This window comes from Eulemur rufifrons, chromosome 15 (genome assembly GCF_041146395.1).
Source record: "Eulemur rufifrons isolate Redbay chromosome 15, OSU_ERuf_1, whole genome shotgun sequence".
NCBI lineage: Eukaryota > Metazoa > Chordata > Mammalia > Primates > Lemuridae > Eulemur > Eulemur rufifrons.
In genome coordinates this window covers 38,467,056-38,492,171 of record NC_090997.1, presented here as the reverse complement: position 1 = coordinate 38,492,171, position 25,116 = coordinate 38,467,056, and the positions used below count along the sequence as shown (strand labels likewise).

The 25,116-nt window shown below is 36.4% G+C and overlaps 1 protein-coding gene and 1 pseudogene across 1 annotated transcript; both read right to left on the bottom strand.

The window, feature by feature from the left end:
• Window positions 1–2,404: 2,404 nt before the first annotated feature.
• LOC138395959 (small ribosomal subunit protein eS17-like) lies at window positions 2,405–5,537 on the bottom strand (annotated as a pseudogene).
• Window positions 5,538–10,360: 4,823 nt separating this feature from the next.
• Window positions 10,361–24,302, bottom strand: IRAK1BP1 (interleukin 1 receptor associated kinase 1 binding protein 1). The gene is made up of 4 exons (XM_069488423.1): window positions 23,931–24,302; window positions 18,958–19,023; window positions 10,738–10,868; window positions 10,361–10,631 (listed from the first exon to the last, which is right to left on the bottom strand). Exons 1-4 carry the CDS (start codon window positions 24,243–24,245, stop codon window positions 10,361–10,363), a joined length of 783 nt encoding a protein of 260 aa, XP_069344524.1. The 5' UTR covers window positions 24,246–24,302.
• Window positions 24,303–25,116: the final 814 nt, after the last annotated feature.

Here is a 25,116-nt window from a genome sequence, read left to right as displayed (position 1 = left end):
TGAAATCGGGAACTTGAAAACTCCATCCCACCACTAAAGCACTTACTAAGCTGGCAAAATTTGTCAGAATTAACATTTTTACAACTCTGTTATCCAATCAAAAACTCCCAGCAGAGGTAGGGAACCTGCAGCCTTCTGATTTCAAGATTGTTCTTTTTTAAGCACCAAAGGATGCAAGAAAAACTTCATCTTTCTCTGCTGCACCCCTTTTAATAAAAAGATTTGTTCTGTAAAATTTGGATTCAGTTGCAAGGCCATACTTAAGAACCTAGAAAGCCACATGTAGCCTAAGGCCACAGGTTCCCACCCATGATTGCTTAATGAAGAAAGAAACAGCTGAGTTTTAAGAGAATGTTAAAGGTTTTAAAAAGCTCCCATGTATGCTGGAGAGTCTAGAAGGCCATGTGCATGTCCAGTGCTAGACACTTGCTCAGGAAAGACTTGAGAAGACCCTGAACTTTCACCTCTGTCTGACCTTTAGGCTCCACACAAGCAGGAAGTGAAGGCTAAGATAGTGTTGTAAACAGCCTTCCTTAGATAGAAGGGTTGTTTTTGGTTTGGGTTTTTTTGTTGTTGTTGTTATTGTTTGGTTTTTAGTTTTTTTGGCTCCAAGTATTTAAGGAAATCTCTGTCAAATCACTAGCTGACCCCTAATGGAATAGAGACTTCTGTGGCCACACATGATAAAAAATACAGTCTTTACAAATACAGTTTAGAAAAGTCACTAAACAAAAAACTGCAACACACAACAAGCAACAATAACAAACTCTAGGGGAACAATCTGATTTCCAAAGTTACAAATTATAATATTCAAAATATCCAGTTTTCAACATAAAACTCTGAGGCATGCAGACAATTAAGAAAATATGGCCCATTCACAGGAAAAGAAAATTGCTGGATTAGATTAAAAACTGGTTAGTGTTTTATATAACATTGTTAACATTGTGGTTATGTTTTTCACTGAATAGATGATTTTTAACTCTACTGAACAAAAATCTACAAGTTAACACATAACTTCACTTAATCTGAGATCTTTAACCAAAATCTTAAAATCAGGGGAAAATGGCTTTGTGTACTCAGCTGAAATTCTACACCCAAAGATTTGTTAAACAGTTTCATCAAACTTTCTGCTGTTCTCATACTGTAAGGACAATTCTATTAATCACCATGTAGGCCATGTTTATTCCAGAGAAATAATAGATATATTTGACTAACTTGCCCTTGACTAGAGCTATATGTTAAAGACTCGGAGGTCCCAGTTATGTTTTTTTTATATGAGCCATAAATTTTGCTAATCCCTATGGCAACCTATCTCCCCTTTAACCTTAGCCACCCTTGCTTAATAAGGCCACATGAAAGATTGTTTGGAATGCATTTCTGTGTCATTACTGTTAGGGAACAAATTGCATGCTAATTAAGTTCTCATAGTAGAGTAGCCATATTGTTTTACAAAATAGAGTGATATTAATTCACTGGATGACAAACCATAATTAATACATAAGTTTGCTATACAAAAACAGTGCAAAATTTGGAGCAAATGGTGTAAGCCTCTTATCCCCTTTTTGTGACATGCCACTGAATGAACAAACTTGGACTTTTCTCTAACCACTTTATTTCTTTTCTGTCTCTCTTTTGATTTAGATATAAATTTTCTATCCTAGCTGTCTTTTCAAACATGTTCTCAAGTGCCAAACTCTTATTGATAGTAACAATAATGGCTAGCATGACTAACTAAATACTATGTGTTATGCACTGTTCTGCATTCTTTACATAGAGTAGCTTTTTTAGTCTTCACAGCTTTATGAGTTAGGTGATAATAATATGATGTTACTATGTTAATAATAATAATTTCCCTGTTACATTAGAGAAGCTAAATGATTTAATGATTTAATAATCTTGCTACTCATTATTGGTCTATTCAGAATTTTATTTCCTCCTGGTTCAATCTTGGGAGACTATATGTTTTCAGGAGTTCATTCATTTCTTCTACGTTTTCTAGTTCATGACTGTATAATTGCTTATTATAGTCTCAGATGATCTTTTGTATTTCTGTGGTATCAGTTGTAATGTGTCCTTTTTCATTTCTGATTGTGTTTATTTGGATATTCTCTCTTCTTTTCTTGGCTAGTCTAGTTATTAGTTTATCAGTTTTGTTTATCTTTTCTAAGAACCAACTTCTCATTCCATTGATCCACTGTATTTTTTTTTTCAGTCTCTATTTCATTTAGTTCTGTTCTGATTGTTCATTTCTTCTGCTAACTTTTGGTTTGACTTGTTCTTGTTTTTCTAGTTCCTTGAGGTTCAATGCTAGGTTGTTAATTTGTGATCTTTCTACTTTACTTTTCTTTTTTTTTTTTTGCTGTTGTCCCAGGTTTATTGAAATATTACCACATAGCAGAAAGATTCAAATGGCCCCACATGGTGTTTTGAAATTCATCCCAAGTGTGAGCCAAGTGGTCTGCAGGCTGGATTGACTGCTGAAATCTAAAAGCTTCAGCATTTCCTTAGTGTCGGGATCTACTTCAATGATCTCCTGATCCGGGGCTGAGACACATAGTTATCTCTTATTTCTCTCTCCTCTTCCTTCTCCTGCAGCTTGATGGAAATCCCTCTCACCAGGCCTCTCTTAATCAGCTTCATCAGATGCATGACATAGCCTGCTATCTTGTTGTGGAACTTCTTGCTGAGAATAATGGCAATCTCTTCACAAATGTGCTTGTTTATGCAGAAATCATTGCCCAGGCCTGTGTAGTACTTCTCAATGATGATCTGGGCCTCTTTCATGGTTTTGGTGCAAATGTGGTCCACGGAGGTGGGTCCTTGGTAAAAGAGCTTTTCTACTTTCCTGATGTAGGCATTTAATGCTACAAACTTCCCTCTTAGCACTGCTTTTGCTGTATCCCACAGGTTTTGGTATGTTGTGTTTTCATTTTCATTTGTTTCAAAAGATTTTTTAAATTTCCACCTTTATTTTGTCATTGACTCGGTGATTGTTTAGGACCATGTTGTTTAATTTCTATATGTTTGTATTGTTTCTGAAGTTCCTCTATGTTTTGATTTCTAGCTTTATTCCACTGTGGAAAATGCTGTCTGCTCATATCTCAGTTTCAACAGCAGCCAAGAGCAGGGCAGTGGGGACCTTCCCAGCGGTGCGGGGAAGCTCCGAGGATCCTCTATCCCTCCTCAGAGTCACACAGTAGCTGCAGGCATGCCCAACAGTTCCCCGGTATCTAGGCTCTCAGCATGATGCTCAGCTCAAGCTGCTTTAGGGTTGGATGCCTGTGGAATTACATGTGGGTTCCTTTTTGGAGCATCATCTCTGTGCAATCTCTAGGAAGCCCCCTATGTTAGGCCCAAGACCTGCATGGGTTGGGGGTTCTCTTGTAGTATAGCCAAGACTGTAAAAGCTCATCTGGGAGTGTAGAGCCCTGGGGCCTTCACTCTTACTGTTTCCCCACATCCAGGAGCTTCTCTCAGCTCTTAGCCAAGCCAGTCAAGTTGTCCCGAACCCTGTCCTTACCCACTTTTGGTGCTTCCCGTTGCTTTCCTGGTGAATCCTAGCATTATCTCCTAGACAATCTGTTTGAAATGTGAGTACCTGCTTTCTATTCTGGTTTCTCTCCATGGAGGAGGCATGTACTACCTGTTGGCCATCTTGATTGAGAAAAATTTTCAATATTCTTTTGCAAGTGACTATAATTGCCTATGAGTTAGTTAATGAATTCATTAACTTGTTAATCTCCAATTAAACAAGTTTCTTTTAATTTAGAGGAATGGTTAAAATTATCTATATTACAAATGAAATTTTATTCTGGAACACTTCATATGACTCAAACATTTAGCTTAGTATAATATTGTGATGATTACAAGTATAGGTTCTATATTCTGTCACCTTGTGGTTACTAAGGAACAGCTAAAAATGTCAACAGTGTAAGCGTATATCATCTGTTCACTGCCTATTTTCTGCTCTTTATTTTACCCAATATTAGTGTTTTTCCAAGAATTCTAACAAATGCCTATTTTCAGTTCCTTTGAAATAAATAGTTGAAATGTTGATAGAGAAAAAAGTTAGGGTTTCACTTTAAATATGCATTAATTAGTTCATTCTCATCACTTTTTGTCCTAAACTCTATTTTAAAGATGCATTCATCTCCTCAGTAATGACTTTTGTGTCACCAATCATGCTTCTTTTGGACCATGCTCATATAACACAGTTATACATGTGCTTATAAATAGATGCCTTATGAATTGCATATATTGTATGCAAGTATAAACATGGATAGCATATTTCTCTTTGACAAATCAGAAGCCTGAGTGCTAATATCTTTTTTTCCACAGTTTTAGTGACATACTCCTTGTCTCTTCACACAGCAATAATTTTGTAATATTTATTCATGTTTTTACACAAGGTATAATTCATTCATTTTCATTGCTGTATAATATTTATTGTGTGAAAACATCACAGTCTAACTGTTCTGTTGCCAGTAGACGTGGTGGTTGTTTCCATCTTTTGCTATTAAGAACAACCCTGTGGATATTATTTCCTGTGTTTGCTTTTGTACCATTGTAACTCATTTCCTGCACTGTTGCTGGTGGTGGCGTGTATGTGTGTATATGTGATGTGTGTATCCAGCACATCCAATTCTGATCATGTTACTTCATTAAAACTCTTCAACTTAGTGGCTTGGAATAATCACCTGGAATAGTATTCCAGATGGCCTGGAATGACTTCAGATACATTATTGTACCGATATAATAATTGCTACAGTAACTCAAGCAATTCCTTTGAGGATAGAGATCAAAATAGTTATGTTTCAAAATGGGTTTGCTCTTTCTTTTTCTTCTTTCTTGTCAGCAGAACCTACCCCTGTTCCTCTTCACTTACTGCAGATGCTCTAAATATGATCAGATGTGAAAATGAACCTCTTATCACCCAAGTTTTCCATTAGAAATAAGAAGGAAATCCTCCCTTGGGAGGTTATCCCAGAAGAAGTTACAATGTTGAAAAGAGCATGGGAGGAGTCAGAGGTCCCTGGTCTTCAATCATATAAACTAAATAGCTGGAGTAGCAACCTTTGCTACAGTGGAGAGAAACATGCAGGTGCTGTGAAGACCCAGGACGGTCATCTAACTCAACCAAGGTTGAGAGTGAATTAGCCAGACGAGCCGCAGAGGCAATGAGGGCAAGGTACATCCCAGAGAGGGAAGGGTGTGCAGTTCCCATGGAGCGCATGAGAAGGGCTGAGATTGGGGAGAGCAACAGGACTGGATCTGGAGGTGCCTTGAAAGGAGCAGAGTGTGTTGACCTTGGTGCTGTTGGCCATCAGAAGCCCCCAAAAAGCTTTTAGCTGGGAGGAATGCTGCAATCAGAGCTGCGTTTAAGTTAGGTCACTGTGTCCAGGACCTAACTGGTGACCTGATTTTGACGCTGGAGTGGCGATCAGAGGAGGAGGCAGCATGGTCTCAGCTAGTCGCGCAAGGAATGAAGTAGAGGCCTGAGAGAAAAAGTTGGGGAAAGGGGTCCAATCTACAGCCATTGCGGTCAGAAGGAGGGTGAGGGATGCAGAGGCCGTCCCGACCCTTGGCACTAGTGGGCAAAGGAGCTAAATGCCAAGACCTAGGAATGAGGGTCACCGCACGAGATGAAGCTCTGGGTGGACTGCAGTAGATTTCCTCCACCGCTGGGTGAGTCTGCCCTCAGGACAGAAGGCGGAGAAGGTGCGGTTCAGACCCCGCAGCGGCGTCCGGGAGGTGCTAACGTCCCCAGCTGTGTGTGAGCGGCGGCCCCAGGGCTCAGCTTGCACCCAGCTGCCATGCCTGCGCTGGGCACCCGGGGACCGCCACCAGGCGGAGGTTGGGGGTGTGTGTGCTCGCGCCCTCTCCGCCGGCGTGAGCGCGAGGCAAAACCTCCGCAGTCGCTGCAGCCGCCGCCTGCGCCCGCCACTCGCTTCCCGGCGCGCCAGCCCGGACCCCAGGTTACTCCAACACGAGGCAGGTCTGCGTTCTTGCTCATCGATTGAAACCCCGGGACACAGCGCGGGGAACAACTTGGGACAAAGCTCAAGGAGGCCGCCGGCTGGCGCTCCCGGGCCTCCGCACCCGTGGTTCTACATATTTTGGCGGGGAGGAAGGAAAAGGCAACATGTATAATTTACTGCTCCTCTTTGAGCCTGGGGGAAGGCAAGTGTTGGTCCTCCTCAAGGTTATTTTGCTTTGATTTATGCCTTTTTGTCTGCACTTTTCTGTTTTGGTTGATACCACGTTTCCTTTTGTTACAACCTATTCAATTTGTTTTTGTATTTTGTAGCTATTACACAATGTAGGTCCACATTTATGAATGTATACTTCTTCAAACAGTAACTATTGAACGGGAAATCAATTTTTTTTCTGTCAAATGTTATCACCAAGCTAGTAATACTTTCCATGAATAGTTTACTTAGGAGATTCTGTTCTGTTCTGATGCTGATTCCTGAGCTAAATTCTAGGATTTATATTTCTCTTGAATATTCCACAATATCCTGGACTGTGGTGAACACATAGTAGACTTTCAATATGTTCTTGATAATCCATCACTTTTTTTTTTTAATGGAAGGAGAAACCAGTATCATCTCCCTTCTCCTTCCTCTTGTAGCTCATCCGGGTGCCCTGCCACACTCATCCCTCTCATGGGCCTTGTCATCCTAACCAGTAAGTAATTAACTCCAGTTTCTCTTCATTACAGTCTAGCAACCGCCCCCCCCGTGAAATGCTGAAGTCTCATCCTTAGTATCACTCACATAAATGTCAACGCCTGCCTTTCAGACTCCTCATGTCCATCTTTTGTGACCCACCGGAGATTTTTCGTTCTTTTCCTTCCACCTTTTTCCTATGTTCTTGTCAGAAACAGAATATTGTAATGAAAGATGCCATTTAGAAAAACTCTATTATGAAAACTATCAAATATATACAAATAACATCAAACATCTAGGCAGTATTCAAATTTCCAAATGTCTCCTGCTATATTTTTGTTTTAGTGTGTTTGAATCAGTATCCAAATAAGCTCCACACATTGTAATTGATTACTGTCCCTTAAGTAAACCACAGGTTCTCTCTCCATCTGGACTTCATCTCAGTCTATGTATCACTTGTTGCTAAATTATTTTTTTATGGCTTTTCTCCTGGTCAAATGTGGACCCACTAGTGATACTCAGATTTAGAGGAATTTTGCATCTATCATGCCATTAAGGCCTGGCCTTTGGTTTGGAATCACAAAGTGAAAAAAGACCAGACAAATACATACCTCTTTAATTATGCTTTCATTTAAGGGGATCCTTGAAGTTCTTTATGAAACATACAGACACATGTGTACACACATGGATTTACCAAGAGAAGCCAGGTTTAAAATCTTTACATTTCTGGGAAGGAAAGGATGTGCTAATCTTCAGGCCAATCTGTTACAGATGCTCCTTTACTTAATTAGGTTGACTTTGTTAGGTTACAGCCTAATAAACTCAATGTAAATTGAAAATATAAGTCAAAAGTGTGTTTCCAATTTAAGGGTGTTTTCAATTTACAATGGGTTTATCTGGACATAACCACATTGTAAGTCGAGGTGTCTACTGAATGTGGATGGCTTTTGCACCATCATAAAGTTGAAAAATCCTAAGTAGAAACATCGTAAGTCAGGGACCATCTAGATTTGCTTGCTCTCCCTTCTTAAATTAGCTTTCTTTCTCCTCAATATGTACTTTTCATTTCACATTTTCTCGCTAGTCCCAAGACTGGGCTTTCGTATTATTACTCCTTACAGTTTTCTATCAATGCTCTAATGCCAAAGGCTGGCTGACCAAACATGGAAGATGCTGTAGAAAAGGTTTGGGATTAGATAGCAGGTGAACCTAGAGTTGACCTCTCTGGTCTCCTTCAGCTCTAGGACTGCACCTAAATCAAGAAACAAACCTGCTGTTGGGAAAGAAACTGAAAGGCAGAAGACTCACCATCTTCTTCCACCAGTTGGTGGAGTCATCAGCTGAGGGTGGCTTAAAATAATTGCACGTTGACTTTCAACCCCATTAGATGTCTAAACCCAGTTCTCTTGGCAGATGTACACACTGTAGTGATAAGACAGGTACCTACTGAATACTAACCAAAAAGTGCTCAGTTACCCACTAAGCAAGTAAGTGCAATGTGACTAGGCTATCACATTCTCAGCACTAACTTCTAAACTTTTATTGTTTTAACACAGAAACTATGGATTAAATGCATCTCCAGAATTTCAATTCCCCCTCAAGAAAGGATCTTCTATTCCTAGTGAAGGAACCTAGGCTTCCTCTTTAATTATTACAAATATCAAGTGAGATTGTATCTGGGCACACAAATGTAAGATACCTGTTATGGTGAACCCAAGTTTTGTGGAAAATTTGATGCTTGAAATGAGGAAGGTAAGTTATGCTATTTATCATTTATTTTAAGACTAATAAATGTGGCTGGGAAGAAACCTCATGATCTGGTTGTTGTTTCTAATTAGTTTTCAATCCAATACTAAAAATAAAAATTAGTAACTGACTCAGTTGGGCAACAGTAATTGAAATAACACACAGTATTTTAGATGCAAATGTTTCTAAAAGAATTTGCACATCAAAGTTAATAAACTTGTTTTTCTTCTTTTTTCCTGATATACTACATGCAGATGCATCTTGGAAGACCTGTCACTGTGGAGATGTCTGCAAATAGTGTAGTGATGGTTTTGCAGCTCTGTGTTCTGGCAGCTCTATCAACAACACAGCATTTCATCTCTCAGGGATATGACAATGATTTTACTCAAAGTCTTCAAAGAATAAAAAGGTTGTACTGTGCTGTAATTCTGTCTTATTTCTTTCATCCTTGAAAAAATTAGCTACCACCCTTCAGAGGAGACCTTTATCCATCATTTAAAATAATATTTTGGGATTTCAGGGCAGACAATAATGTGATTAATCAATATAGTGGCTTTTGACAAAAGGCAGGTATAAAATGACACGTGCACATTTTATCATTTATGTTGAAATTAAAGTCCTGAAATAGAAATCCTCTAGAAAAGTGATATACAATCACTTGTAAATATATTTGAAAAAAAATCTGAGAGCAGTATGCGTTTTCCTTTTGCAGTAGAAATTCTATAATTAAATCATCCCCCCTTATCATTTTCTTGGGGTTGGGGGGTAGAGGAAGGTGACTCAATAAATTATAACACTACATCTACTTGAGAATAGTATAATAACTTTCAACAATATTTTAGTGATTTTCATACTTATTAATAGCTTTAAGAACAAACATGAACTCTTAAAATCTTATTAAAAACTGGCTTTGACCACTGATAAGCAAATGGAGGCAAACAATTTTGGAGAAAAATAAGGTCTTAGTAATCTTCTGTGACAAACTGTAATTTCTGAAAAATATTTACTTTTTAGCTTTATCTTAAGGACAATGAAGTAAGAAGATAATAGAAAAGTGATCTCAGTTTGTTCTTTGTCTACTTTCTTTCACCTGTCATTAGCCTATGTATTTGGAAAATCAACTCGGATATTCAGAAAAAAAGAATATTCAAACCTCTATGTACCTGAAGATAGAAGATTTATTTTAACATACATAAAGTTTACTTCCAGCTCCTTATCAGCATATACTTAACTCTTGGGAGAAAGAAATCAGAGTTACTATTGCTGTTTAGGACACGTTGTGTTTCACATCAGGACTGAGGTAGAGAATGCGGTCAGCTTTTTAGCCTTCCTAAATCTGAATTTTACCCTGAAACTTCATTATTTCGTTTGCAGTTTTATGAACTTCAGGGACATCAGAAAACCATATTAAAATATTATTATAAAATCACATTTCAATGCTGAATATTGGCATATATAGGGCTTTAGAATTCTTTTTACTAGAATAGACCAATTTTGACTATATAGAAAGAAAACTCCAAAGTGTTCCAGAGGTGACTGATTGACCCATAAAACATATTTCACTTCATAAAAACTGTGATCCTGAAATTTTTTTCTAAACATTTTATCCAACTTATATTCATTTCAAACATGTAAAAATTAGAAAAGGATCATTTGTAGAAAAATGAAATTGGCTGTAAGGAATAATACAATTGTAATAGAACGTAGGAAAGTGTTATATAGCCAGATTGTACTTTTCTGATTAAAAGATTATATTCTTATAATAAAATAATAAAATAGAAACAGAAAGTGAACATAGGTATTCTGTGGGACTATATTCAAGGATTTACAGATTTTGGAGAGAAACAGTTTACCATACAATTTATATATTCAGGATAAAAGCAAACATTATAAAAGTATAAAAATAGATAAAAACGATGCAAATACAATATATTTTGGTTGGAATTTCAAAGATGCTTTTTCTTCTTCTCTTTCCCCTTTACTTCAAAAGTTATAAATACTTTTGAAGCAGCATGTATTGTTGCACTTTTGATTTTTTGTTGTACAGTTAATGAACTCGAGAGTTTGGATGACTGGTGATCATCTATTTGGCCTTCCCATTCTTTTGTTTCTTCTTCTTTGATTAGTAAAGGTTTTCCTAGGGTTTGGCCAACAAGGTTACAGACTTCTTGAGCTTTGCGGCGTGCATTCTCAACAGCAACAAGGCAGGCTTGCCGTCTTAGGAATTAAATGCAGACAGTATTAATATGACATTCAATGCTGTGGCAATGAACAGTTTTGTTTAAGGAACTGGTAACTTAGTTAAAAACGTGCTTAAACTTACCGAAGAGTCTCAACAGAACCTTGAGTATGATAGAACTGGGGTGGGCTGATGGCAACAGAGCTATCTAGCTTTTCAACAAGAAAGTTACAAATATTTTGCATTTTTCCAAATTCAGTAAATGTAATGCAGACCTGTAAATGAAATGACACTTAGTATTATTTTCATGTCTGATGTATTGTTTCAAAATTTTCTCTAAGTGTGAGTAAAAAAAGTAAGCCAGATTACGAATATATATCATTTCAGTATGTAACAGATTTTTTTAAAAAGCCTATTTGATACTTATAACTACATTAATATTTTGTTATTAAAGCTAATATTTTTGCTTATGAATTTTGAAATTTATCTAATATTGACTGGAACATTTTAAAATTCATTTTAAACCAGAGACTTTTTATGATATTGGAGGATTACCCTTCAACTTTATCATTTGGCTAAATTCTAACCTTGATAGCTTTTCATGACTCCCTAGTCTAATCTATACTATTAGCTTCCTGATTAGCAGTAATTACATCATACTTCACTGCTGTCACTGAGGTATGTTTCTTCTTCCAATAGTTATTTTCAGATCTATACGTGGAAGCTAATCTATTTCACTATGTCCTCTGCCTTTAAATATGTGGAAGCAGTCCTTATATTCAGCAATACTTTAAAACCATAGTCTTTAAACTTTTCACGAGAGGTCTAAACCTTTCTTCTAAAGAACCCTTACACAAGCTCAATATTTTAAACAAAAGAGTACAGGTACTAGAGAGTAAACTGGAATAACAAAGAGAAACAAAGATGTGAGATGACCTCATCTTACACAATGCAGAACAGCTGCCTTTAATCATGAATGTTATTCATTGAAGACTGATGTTCTATCAAGTGAATGTTATTCATTGAAGACTGATGTTCTATCAAGTGAATGTTATTCATCGAAGACTAATGTTCTATCAGGTTTCAATACTAAGTATCAGTCACAGCAACAGGGAAGGGAGCAAAGATTAAATTCATCACCTTAAATTACAAAAGATTGGGTCACTCTAAAGCATGCAATTTTCTCTTGTAGTGAGCCAGTTTCTACTTTCTATTGAAAATCTTTCAAAAACTAATTTTGTAAAGAACAGTCCATTCTGCTTCCATTTCACTACCACTACTTCTTTTCTTAATCTCTTATCTGCTTTTGTATTTAATATCCCAAGAAAGCTTATGAAGTTACCAATGATCTCCTTATCTTCTCTTATGCTTCTTAACATTTGCTTTTTCACACTGTTAACACTTTATTCCTGCCTATTCCCCATTTCCCAAATTCCTAGCTCCTTTGGCTTCTAAGACATTATTTTCATGGTACTCCCTTGACCAATCTTTTCTCTTTTTTCTATAATTTCCATTTCATTCCCCTGTCTTTTATCCCTGGGCATGCAATATTTGGATTTCTATTCCTGTGGATCTCTTCTACCATCATAGTTTTTTTTTTTTTTAGCTTTTAAAACTTCTTACTATGGGAATTTTCAAACACACACAGAATTAGAGTTAATAGTATAAAGCAGCGGTCCCCAACCCCTGGGCCACCGACCTGTATCAGTCCATGAGCTGTTAGGAACCAGGCTGCACAGCAGGAGGTGAGTGGCAGGTGAGTGAGCAAGGGAAGCTTCATCTGTATTTACAGCTGCTCCCCATCCCTCACATCACCACCTGGGCTCCGCCTCCTGTCAGATCAGTGGCAGCATTAGATTCTGCATTATGGTGAGCTGTATAATTATTTCATTATATATTATAACAACAGAAATAAAGTGCACAATAAATGTAATGTGCTTGAATCATCCCCAAACCATCTCCCCACACCCCAGTCCATGGAAAAATTGTCTTCCATGAAACCGGTCCCTGGTGCCAAAAAGGTTGGGGACCGCTGGCATAAAGAATCCCAGATATCCATTATCACTTCATGGCAATTTTTATTTTATTTTTTTCACTTTACACACTAAACACATTCTTAGTTTGTGTGTACAGTTCTATCAATTTAATTTAATTTTATCTAGGAGACTTGGTCTCACTATTTTGCCCAGGGTGGCCTTGAACTCCTGGGTTCAAGTGATCCTCCTGTCTCAGCCCCCAGTGTAGCTGAGACTATAGGTGTGTGCCACTACCCGGTGAGTTCTATTAATTTTGAGAAATGTATAGAGCTCTGTAACAACCATAACAAATATTTAGATCTGTTCCATCACCCCTCAAAATTCCTTCAAGTAACCCCTTTATTATCAATTCCTTTCCCAACTTCAAAACCCTGGCAATGATTAATCTGTTCTCCCTTGCTACAGATTTGTCTTTGTCAGAATGTCATATAAATGGAAACATACAGCATGTAGCCTTTTGAGACTCACCTCTTTATTTAACATAATGCATCTGTAATTCATCCATGTTGTTGCATAATAGTTTGTTTCTTTTATGCTGAGTAGTATTCTGCTATGTGGATGTAACCACAGTTTAAAAAACACTTGGGTTGCTTCCAGTGTGGGGCTATTATGAATAAAAATGCTACTTTTTTGAAATAGTTCTAGATCCTCTGCATTTCCAAATGTATTTTATAATCAGTTTGTGAATTTCTATTTAAAAAAAGCTGGCTGGAACTTTGATTAGGATATAATGAATCTATATAAAAATCAATTTAGGGAGAACTGATATCTTAATAGTATTGAGTCTTCCAAACCATGAACAAGATATAATATATTCCTCCATTTATTGAGGTCCTCTTTAATTTCTCTCAGCAATGGTTTGTAGTTTTCAGCATACAGGTATCAGATTTATCTCCAGGTATTTTAAATTTTGATGTTCATTAGTTCTAATGGCTTTTTTTTTTGTTTTATCATATTTTCTACATAGATGCTCATGTTGTTCATGAATACTGACAATTTTAGGTCTTCCGTTTCAATCAGGATGCCTTTTATTCTTTTTCTTGCCTGACTGCACTGGCTGGAACTTCAAGTACAATGCTGAATAGAAGTCATGAGAGAAGACATCTTTTTCTTGTACCTGATCTTAGGCACAAAGCATTCAGAGTTTCACCATTAAGTATGATGTCAGCTGTAAGTTTTTCATAGATGCCCCTTATCAGCTTGAGGAAGTTCCCTACTATTCCCATTTTACTGAGAATTTTTATTAGGAATGGTTGATAGATTTTGTTAAATGCTTTTTCTGTGTCTACTGAGATGCTCATGTGGTTTTTCTTTTTTAGTTTATTAACATGGTGAATTACATTGACCAATTTTCAACTGTAAAACCAACCTTTCATTTCTGGAATAAACTATACATAGTCATTATGTTTATCCTATATAAACATAGGATATAAATTTTATCAAATCATTGGATTTGATTTGCTAAAATTTTGTTTATAATTTTTGCATATAGGTTTATAATGGATATCAGTCTGTAGTTTTCTTTTCTTGTAATTTTTTTTTGGGTTTCTGGTTTTGTTATCATCTGGCCTCAGAGAATGAAATGGAAAGTATTCCTTCCTTTCCAGTTTTCTGTATAGAATTGGCATAATTTTGTCTAACTTAAATTTTACACTTTCTAATTTCTCTTTCAATTTCTTCTTTGACCCATGTCTTATTGAAAAGTATGTTATTTAAATTCCAGATATTTGGGGGATTTTCCTGAGATGCTTCTGTTATTAGTTTGCAATTTAATTCCACTATGGTAAGAGAACTTACCTTGTATGATTCAAATACTTTTAAATTTATCAAGACTTGTTTTACGATCCAGAAAATAGTCTATCTTGGCAAATGTTCCACATGCACTTGAAAGGAATGTGTAGGAAGATGTTTTTGGATTGAGTGTTCTATATATATCAAGCAGGTCAAATTAGTTAACAGTGTTATTCGAATATTATATTCTTGCTGATTTTCTGTCTACTGGCTTTATTAATTATTGAAAAGAGGGTATTGAAATCTTCCACTAAAACTGTAGACTTAATTCTCTTTGCAGTTCTATCATTTTTGCCTGAAGTATTTTTAACCTTTGTTATTAGATATTTAAGTATTTAGGATTGTATGCCCTATTGATTAATGGGCTCTCTTATCATTATGAAATGATCTTTTTTATCTGTGATAATATTCTTTGCTCTGAAATCTACTTTGTCTGATATTATTATTGCCACTCCAGCTTTCTTTTGATTCATGTTAGCATGGTATAACTTTTTTTATCCCATTACTCTTAACTAATTTATGCCTTCATACTTAAAGTACACTACTCTCAGGAAGCATAAAGGTGGAGTTTACTTTTTTATACAATCTAAAATATCTGCCTTTTAAAAAAGGTATTTATACTATTTACATTAAATGTGATTGTTGATATGGTTAATTTAAACCTGTGATCTTACTGTTTATTTTCTACTTGCTTCTTCTTTGTTCCCCCTTTTCTCATTTTATGTCTTCTTTCGTATTATATTTTTATTATTCCATTGTAAATCCTTCATTGGCTTATTAGCTATAACTTTTTGTTATCATAGTATTCACTTTATTATAGGATACATGTTTGACTTACCACAATCTAACTTAAAAATATATCATAACATTTCTCACAAGAACTTTACAACATTGTACTTCTATATTTCCCTTCCTGACTCTTGTGCAATTGTTGTTATATATTGTTATATGTTATAATCCCTACGGTTCATCATTATCACTTTGTTTAAATAATTTTTTGTATAATTATGGAGTTTTAAAGAGATTTATATAAGAAAAATATCATATATTGACCCATGTAGTTACCATTTTCAGTACTCTATTCCTTTGTGTAAATTTGTATTTCTTTCTGGTATCATTTCCTTCTGCCTAAATGATGTCACTTAAATTTTTAAATTTCTCATAGTGCAGGTCTACAAGTAATGAATCGTCCATTCCTGAAAAGGTCTTTAATTGGCCTTTGTTTTTGAACACTATTTTTTCTGGATATAGAATTCTAGGTTTATAGGTTTTTTTTCCCCCCTCTTTCAGTACTTTAAAGATGTTGCTCCCGTCTCCTCCTTTGGATTATTGTCAACAGGAAATCTGTTGTCTTGTTTTTGTTCTTTTGTACATAACATGTCTTTTTCCTCTGGCTGTTTTAAGATTTATTACTGGTTTTGAGCAATGTGATTATAGTGTGCATTGGTATATTTTTTATATTTCAAACCAACCAAAAACTGACACAAATGTCAGAATTAAAAGACAAGGTCATTTAAAGTTATTATAACTGTAATTCATATGCTCAAAAGTTAAGTAGACACATGGAAGATATTAATATAAAAAGGCTCAACGGAACTTCTAGAGATAAAAACTACAATGTCTGAGATAAAAAAATACACTGAATAGAATTAACAAGAAATTAGACATTACACAAGACAAGCTTAGTAAACCTGAAAACATAGCAATAAGAACTATCCAAAATAAAACACAAAGAAAGACATACAAATGAATCAATGAGCTGTGGAACAATTTCAAGTAGCCTAATAGACAAATAATTGGAGTCCCAAATGGAGAGGGGAGTGGGGGACAAGAAAAATATGTGGAGAAACAATGACCAAAAAGTTTCCAAACTTGATGAGAATTATAAACCCACAGATACAGAAAGTTCCACTAACCCTAAGCACACTTAACATGAGACCTACCCACTTAACACATTTTTCAGTGTACAACATTGTGTTAACATAGGCACTATGTTGTATAGCAAGTATCTAAAACTTATTCATCTGGATAACTGTAACTTTATAACCACAGAATAAGGAGTCCCCATTTCCCTTTCCCCCATTCCTTGTCAATCACCATTCTATTTTCTGCTTTTATAAGTTTATTTTAGATACGACATTTAAGTGGAATGATGCAGTATTTACCCTTCTGTGACTGACTTATTTCACTTAACATAAGGTGTTCCATTATTATCCATATTGTTGCAAATGGTAGGATTTTCTTCTTTTTCAAGACTGAATAACATTTCATTCAGTCTTTAAATTACATGCGGTATATACATGAAATGACATATTTCATGTATATAATGCATTTTCTTTATCCATTCGTCTGTCAATGGACATTTGGGTTGTTTCCATATCTTGGCTATTGTGAATACTGCTGCAGTGAACATGGGAGTACAGATATTTCTTCCAGATCCTGATGTCAATCATTTTGGATATATGCCCAGAAATGGGATTGTTGGATCATATAGTAGTTCTACTTTTAATTTTTTGAGGAACTTCTGTACTGTTTTCCATAATGGTTACACCATCTTACATTCCCATCAACAGTGTACAAGGGTTCTAATTTCTCCACATCCTAACACTTACTGTCTTTTGCTTTTTTGATAACAGCCATCCTAACAAGGTGTGAGGTTGTAACTCACTGTGGTTTTCATTTCTATTACTCTGATAATTAGTGATGCTGAGCACCTTTTCATATACCTGTTGGCCATTTGTATGTCTTCTTTTAATAAATGTCTATTCAAGTCCTTTGCCCATTTTTAAACCAGGCTATTTGCTTTTTTCCTATTGAGTTGTATGAGTCTACTTACCATGTAATCTTATTCCATATACTTAACAGTCCTTGAGAATATGTTAGACATTAGATTTTAGTGTTTGCTCCATCCATAGCCATAAAGCCACACACTGTTCTTTACATATAGTTTGGCACATTTTGTATCTTGTGATCCCAACACAATGGTCTGCACTGACTATTGGTGCTGAGCTTAAAACAATCGTGGTTTGGACCATGTGATATGATAGGAGTTCTGGTCCATGGAGCCCTATACAAAATATGATCAGATCCTCTTTTAAGAAATTCGAATATAAAACCTTAAAATGGTAAGTAAAGCAGAAGAAAGAGGAACAGCGTTTAGCCAAATCCTCATTTAGTCATGTTTTAAAATAAGCAGCTCTAATGCTCTCTTCTGCACCTGGAAGGTCAGTTCCTAGAACAACCCAATGATCTGAATAACATTCGTTTTCCATGAAGCTTGGCTATGTGGTTGCTGGGGCTGTTCCTTCTCCTCATTACTCCCTTGTGTACCCTCACAATAAACCTCCTTAACTAAAATGATCTGCTCCTATCTATGTTCCTTACAATGTGAAGTCCTAACAGGTAATAACTACTGGAGGAGTGTTATACCCCCAGCTTTTAACCTCCGTAATTTGGAATCTTACAAGACTGCACTTCATCTTGTTTTGAAAGGTATTTTTAGTCCTCAGTACTACAAAGTAACTTCTGCCAAATGGTCTCTAAAATCATAATGAGTAATTTAAAAAATCCTTGAGATAGTTTAATTTTAAGTTGAAAAATCACAAAATGATTAAAGTATGCACTGGGGCAACAAACAAACATTGTGGAAATTACTATTTCAAGAGATAAGAATCTAGGGTTCTAATTTTCATTCTAATTCTTGCTATATGACCTTTGAGAATTCTGGGCCTGTGTTATTTGAACCTAAGATCACTCCCTTAAAACCAGAAAAATAATATATGCTTGTAGACAGGACCAGGTGATTTCTGGAGGTATTTTCTACCTCTAAAGACAAAGATTTTCTCATTCAATAAACAAGATTCAACTATAACACACTCTTCCTTGTTTCCTCGGACAAGGAAGGAGCATGGACTAAGCACACACCCCAAAATGTTTGGAATCAGAAATAGATAGCAGTCTTGCAATCCAACCACAACTAAAACATACTCTAATTTCATAAAATCCCGATCATCAAATCTTTAAAGATAAACAAAAGTATGGGCAGTTGTAGGAACTAAATGCTATTAATTGGGTATACTGAAGATAGTTTTGTTCTTTTTAATTTGTGTAAAGGTTGAGTGGTTTTTATTAAATAATACTTAGCACAACACAGTAAAATTACACTACCAAACAAAAGAATGTTGAAAAATGTTTCAATCTTTCATGTTACAACTTTATCTATTTGCTTTTTATCTGAAAAGAAATTTCTCTCCTCTAGTGTTTCCTGCTTACTAGGTGATATTACTAAATTTTACTCAGGTGGCAATTAACTATTTCCCACTTGCTATTTTTATTCAATTTAAACAATGTCTCTTATATTAATCTCATTAATTTTAAAAGCTCACACAGATATATAACACCAAAATGATTTTTAGAAAAATAATCCTTTATCAATATCAAGAAAAGCATTTCTCCTGTTCATTTCAGTTCAAGAATGAAAATAAATGACAAATTGTCCCCACAGAGTCATGCTGGTACCAATTATTTAAGTCTATACCTCTGCTTCCATATGATAAGCATTTTCCACTCTTCTAAAATCCTTTGTCACAGTCACGTTTTCTACCTGAAACAGAAAGTCCAAGAGTATGATTACTACATGTTTTACACTAAATGCAATTACTGTACGACATAAATTAGAAACCCGAAATTATTAAAATCAGGAAGATAGAAAGTATGAAAAAAGAATTGCTTTGCTTGATGTTTTAAAATTTTCCTAAAAGTGACATAAAATAATTTAGAAACCTACAAATAGTTGCTTAAAATTTCATTGTAATTGTCACTCCATTTAAAGTAATTTTCACATTAGCGTATAAAGAAAGTACGGACTTAGAGTGATATATATGAGCAATTATTTGGGCATAGAGCAACTTAATGTTGAGTTTGAGTTTTTAAAATGTTTAATTATAAATAATTTAATATCAATTTACTACATACCTATCATATGGAAATTTGGGCAAGTTACTCAGTTTTCTGAGCCTCAGTTTCCACATTTATAAAAGCAGGTTAGTACCATGTACACCATATAGAACTGTTTTGAGCATTTAATGAGAAGGTGTATATAAAGGACTTGGCACAGAGAAGGCACTCAGCAAAAGTAGATGCTATACTGCTATAATATAAATGTTCCTTGAAAATACTGGATCTGAGCCAGTTTGTTTTTAGAAAAGTAGTATTAATACTTTTTAATTCTCAGGGTAAATACAGGGTACATAATTCTGATAAAGTTAAATTTCTTATTTACTTTTCAAAAGGATTTTTGAATTCAGTGAAATTCAGTTGTCAGCTACTCTCATCCTTGGGGATAAGCAAAATTTATATTCTATATAATTTTTTTGTATCTCAAAATATATGCTCAATAAATATATAATCATTTTATGCCAAATAATAATTTAATTATAAGTTATTTTACAGGGGATATGGCTGCATCTAAATTTTAAGATATAAACTAATTATAGGCAGCTTATGTTATCCAGAAAACTTCTAAAAAGCTTTAACCTGAGTATTTGAAGATCCAGTTATAGCTCTGATGTCTGTCACTCCCATGAAAATATTAATGCAATTTTTATTATAAAGGTAATACCTGCACATTGGAGAAAATTTAGAATGCAGATAAGTACAAAACAGTACAGTAGCCTCCCCTTATCCACAGGGGATAGTGGATGTCTGAAACCATGGACAGTACCAAATTCTGTACCTACTATGTTTTTTGGATCAGATAACTGAGACAGCTACTAAGTAACTAATGTGCAGATAGAATATACAGCATGGATATGTCAGACAAAAGCATGATTCATATCCCAGGTAGGATGGAGCAGGACGCTACAAGATTGCATTGTGTTACCCAGAATGGTGTGCAATTTAAAAGCATGAATTGTTTATTTCTGGAATTTTCCATTTAATATTTTTAGATTGAGGTTGACTGCAGGTAACTAAACTGTGGATAAGGGGTGACTACTCTACTGTATATAGTGCTTGTAATCAGCTTTTTTCACTTGAGTAACAAGAAATCCCCACAATATGCTGAAATAAGAATAAAAAACAAAAACAAACAAACAAACAAACCCACTATGAGACAAGACACCACTATATACCTATTAGAATAGCTAAGATCCATTAACACTGATGATATCAAATGTTGGGAAGGGTGCACAGCAACAGGAATTCTCATTCATTGCTGGTGGGATTGCAAAATGATATAGCCACTTTGGAAGATAGTCTTACAGTTTCTTATAAAGTTAAAAGTCAACTTACCATAGAAACCAGCACTCCAGGGTAATTTATCCAAGTGAATTGAAAACTCTATTTCATATAAAGATTTGCACACAAATGTTTATAGTTGCTTTATTCATAATTTCCTTACTCCCTGTTTCTGAAACACTCCTAAGGTCCTTTGGGATGCATTCTTCTTTGCTGCATCACGCTAAATAAACCTAACTTTGTTTCACTATAGATATATGCCTGGTAGTCTGGCTGCTGGGTTCCACACAGTGTATGAGATCTCTTGTTTATCTATAGGGCAGTGGTTTTTGAGCAGAGGCTGATTCTGCCCCTCAAAGGACATTTGCCAATGTCTAGAAACATTTTTGATTGTCACAATGGGGATAGGGGAGTACGTTGCTGTCATGTAGTGAATAAACAAGGTGATCAGCTGTCCCTTTTAATCTGGAACTAAGAAGGTTCCTGAGACCTGGGCCTGTCAGTTTTAAAACTTGAGCAGTTACAGGTAAATGGGGACATGTTGGTCATGAAGGAAGATACAGGTAAGGCCAAGACAATTGCATCAAAATACATAGAGCCTTGACCATATCATACCTGAAAGTCCATATTACAATTTATGCTTTTCAGTTATGTAAAACAGTAATTTTTATTTTTAAAGGCAGTTTGAGATAGGTTCTTGCACATGTAGTAAGGGAAAGACAGACTTCAATAAATGGTCTCAGTACCACTAGCTATCTATTTAAAAGAAAACAAAACCCTTATCCCATACCAAAGTAAAATCCAAGCACAGTGTAAATATTTAATATACTATCAGCAGTCCCTAAAGATTCTAGGAAATATTAGTTAATAGTTGTATAGCCTTAGGCTTGGGAAGGACCCAGGAAGCATCACACAATAGGCAGAAAACATGCAGAAAAAATTAACAAATTTATTTATATAAAACTTTAAAATTTTGAGTATACAGTACTTTAAGTTATATGACAAAATAAAAAAACTGGGAAACCTTTTTGCAATATATGACAGGTTGTTGATCATCTTAATTTTTAAGGTTTTTATAAATTAATAAAGATAGAAAAATGGGTAAAGTATTATGAACTAGAAATTTACACAAAAAAGGTTTAACTTCAAATGTTCAAAAAAAAAGAGAAACAATAGTATCATTTTTTTGACCACTGCACTGGCAAAATTAAAGAAAAAAATAATGTCTACTGTGCCACATGGTAAAAGTATAAACTTACCTTACTAGAGTATAATTTTTCATAAGCCTTCAAAGATGCATGACCCAGGAATTAATGTCCAAACATTACCAGATCAGTATCTCCCTAATCTGAAAACCTGAAATGCTCCAAAATCTGAAACTTTCTGAGCCCTGACATGATTCTTAAAGGAAATGTTAACTGGAGCAATTCAAATTTTGAATTTCTGGATTAGGAATACTCAACCAGTGAGTATATATGTAAATATTCCAAAACCCCCAAAAATCCAAAATCTGAAACAGTCTTGGTCCCAAGCATTTTGGATCAGGGATACTCATCCTGTAATTAAGGACATGCATAAATACATAACTACAATGACATTCATCTTGTCACCATTTTTAATAAGGAAAAACTGTAGCTAAGCGTATGTTCAATCTGTTCCTGCTACTCCCTATCTAAATTTGGGTACCCCTAGAAACAGATCCTAAGACAAGGATTTGTATACAGTTAATTTTGAAGGTGATCTCAAAAAACACAAGTAGGGTAGTGGGAAGCAAGACAGAGAAGGGAAGAAAGTCACATAATTCATCCTGAAAAGGAATATAAATAATATTTTATATTATCTGCTGAACAAATTATCTTTTTTATGACTGCTTTCCACCATTATCACAGATAATTGGGAGGGCACCGTTCTTCCTGTGTTTTGCCTTGAAAACTGACTCTTGATTTAATCATTGTAGGTTGGACTTTGTAATTTATTTTGTTTTACATATTAGAAGTTAGAGCCATGTGAGCTCACTTTACATTTAATGTAAATGACTTAACTTGTTACATTATTCAAATAGGACTGCAGAACTGGCAGCAGTTTTTTAAGGAAATATTTTTCTACATATTAAATGCATTTTATTCACATTATTTATAATTAGTATTTGGATTTTTCTAAATTGTAAAATCGTTTGGAGAAATCTTTTTCCAAATGGCTTTTTATTAACTCTTATGTTTGTAAGTGCAATGTAAATATATTTTCTCATTAAGATAAAGACTTGCTATTTGGGAGTATGGCATTTCAATAGACTGGGAAGCACGCCTGCACTTTTAACAACTTAATATTACCCTGGATAAACCACAACTCCAGCTTTTAGGGTCTTTCTCTGTAAAATGAGGAAATTCTGCTTTCATTCTAATTATCTGGAGCCTGGCATAGTTGGAAACAACCTAGATTTTGGTTTCAGTAATACACGAGTTTAAATATTGCCTTGGCTAATTTCAGAGCATTATTTAGCCTCTTCGAATCCAGACAATGGGGATATTAAAACACGTCTAACAGGGCTATTGTGTACCTTAAATAAGGCTGGTTCATTTTTTCCCCTTTCATTAGAAGTAGGCTTAAGGTAAGATTTGCTTAGTGATTTGTCTCATGGACATCTCTGGTAAGTAAGTAGAAGTATTTCATATATGTGACATTGACAATACTGGGTTAGTTTTTTATTTTTGAAGTTAAAACTGAAAAAAGCCGGAGAAATTTTATGAGAATCCTTATAAAATGAAAATGGATGCAACCTCTTCCCCACTCCCCAAAGTTACTGTTTGCGAAAAATACTGACGAATCATTCCATGCAAAGCCTTACATGGTTGGGAGGAAGCAAGTCGTGTTCTTCACTTACCGGTTCCACGGTGCAGAATAAAAGCAAGACAAAAAATGCTTCCTGTCCAGTACTCGACTTGGGCAAGCATTTACATCTAACATTTCAAGTTTAACATTTCATCATTTCAAGTTTAAAAACAAAATCGTTCCATAAAATACCGCCAGATAACCTACCTAATTTGCATTCTTTTATTTTTCAAGTTCACTGCAATTAATAATGCTTTCATCTAGAAGGATAGGTCAAAGATCAACTCTGCCAGGTCCTCTAGCTCTGTAATACTGATGCGACAGCGTCCTAAACGCTCAAGACCTTCCACATCTCCCTCCCCTCGAGGGGACCTTCCCGGCCAGACCACCTGCCGACCCTTTTGTGCCTTGTGGTTCGTAGTTCCTCTCCCGCAGAACGCTTACCTGCAGACCTTGCTGCTGGAGGCTCTGCGTGATGTAGTCTAGACGGCGGCAAACACTCTTTTTGGCCTCTGCCGCCGCCTCTTTAGTGCTGCTCACTCGCACTGTCACCTGCGCCCTGTTCGGGCCAGCAGACACCTCTGCGGTGCCGCTTACGTGCACCTCGCGGGTTGCAGTTTGGGTCTGTGCAGAGGAGAGAGGGCGACGGAGACCAGATAGTGTCTCTGTGCCCGAAACCAGATTGTTCTCCCGGCCCGGGTCAGCCCAGGGAACCAGTTCCACGAACACCCGCGACGGCGGGATCTGTTGCAAAGACATAGCTACCGCACCTGGGTTTCCATAGTAACTCCAGGCCGACGGTGGCCGAAGGGGCCAAGCCGCGCAAGTGCTTGTCTGTGAGCGGCGCAAAGGATGCTGGGATGGGTTTAGAGGCCCCGGAGCTTCTGAGGGAGCGAACTGCGCCTTGTAGCATGGGAGATTTTGGCGCAACTCTGTTACTACACGGCGGCTGAGTGCGTTGTTAAAAGTTTTTAACATGTTTACCTTATGGGTCAAAAATCTTAGCGGGCTTTTTCTGTGGCCCCCTTCTCAGTGACCTCCGCCCTTCCACGCAAGGGGTCTATCCCGCGCCTTTGGCACCTCAGGTGAAAGTAGTTCGAGGGGCAGGGGAGGCGAAGCCAAAGGCTGGCTTTTTTGTATTTCTGTGTCCCGGGCCTGTGCGCCCAGCCTTGTCTTCTCAGACTTTACAGTCCCCTCTCAGGGTACAGCTTTTTTTTCTTTTCTTTCTTTCTTTTTTTTTTTTGAGACAGAGTCTCGCTTTGTTGCTCAGGCTAGATAGAGTGAGTGCCCTGGTGTCAGCCTAGCTCACAGCAACCTCAGACTCCTGGGCTCAAGCGATCCTCCTGCCTCAGCCTCCTGAGTAGCTGGGACTACAGGCATGCGCCACCATACCCGGCTAAGATTTTCTAGATATATTTTTAGTTGTCCAGCTAATTTCTTTCTATTTTTAGTAGAGATGGGGGTCTCACTCTTGCACAGGCTGGTCTTGAACGCCTGACCTCCAGCTATCCACCCGCCTGGGCCTCCCAGAGTGCTAGGATTACAGGCGTGAGCCATGGCGCCCCGCCCGCCCCAGGGCAGGGCTTTTTTGAGGCTCCCACAGCCTTATGGTTTAGTTCAGCTAAATGTT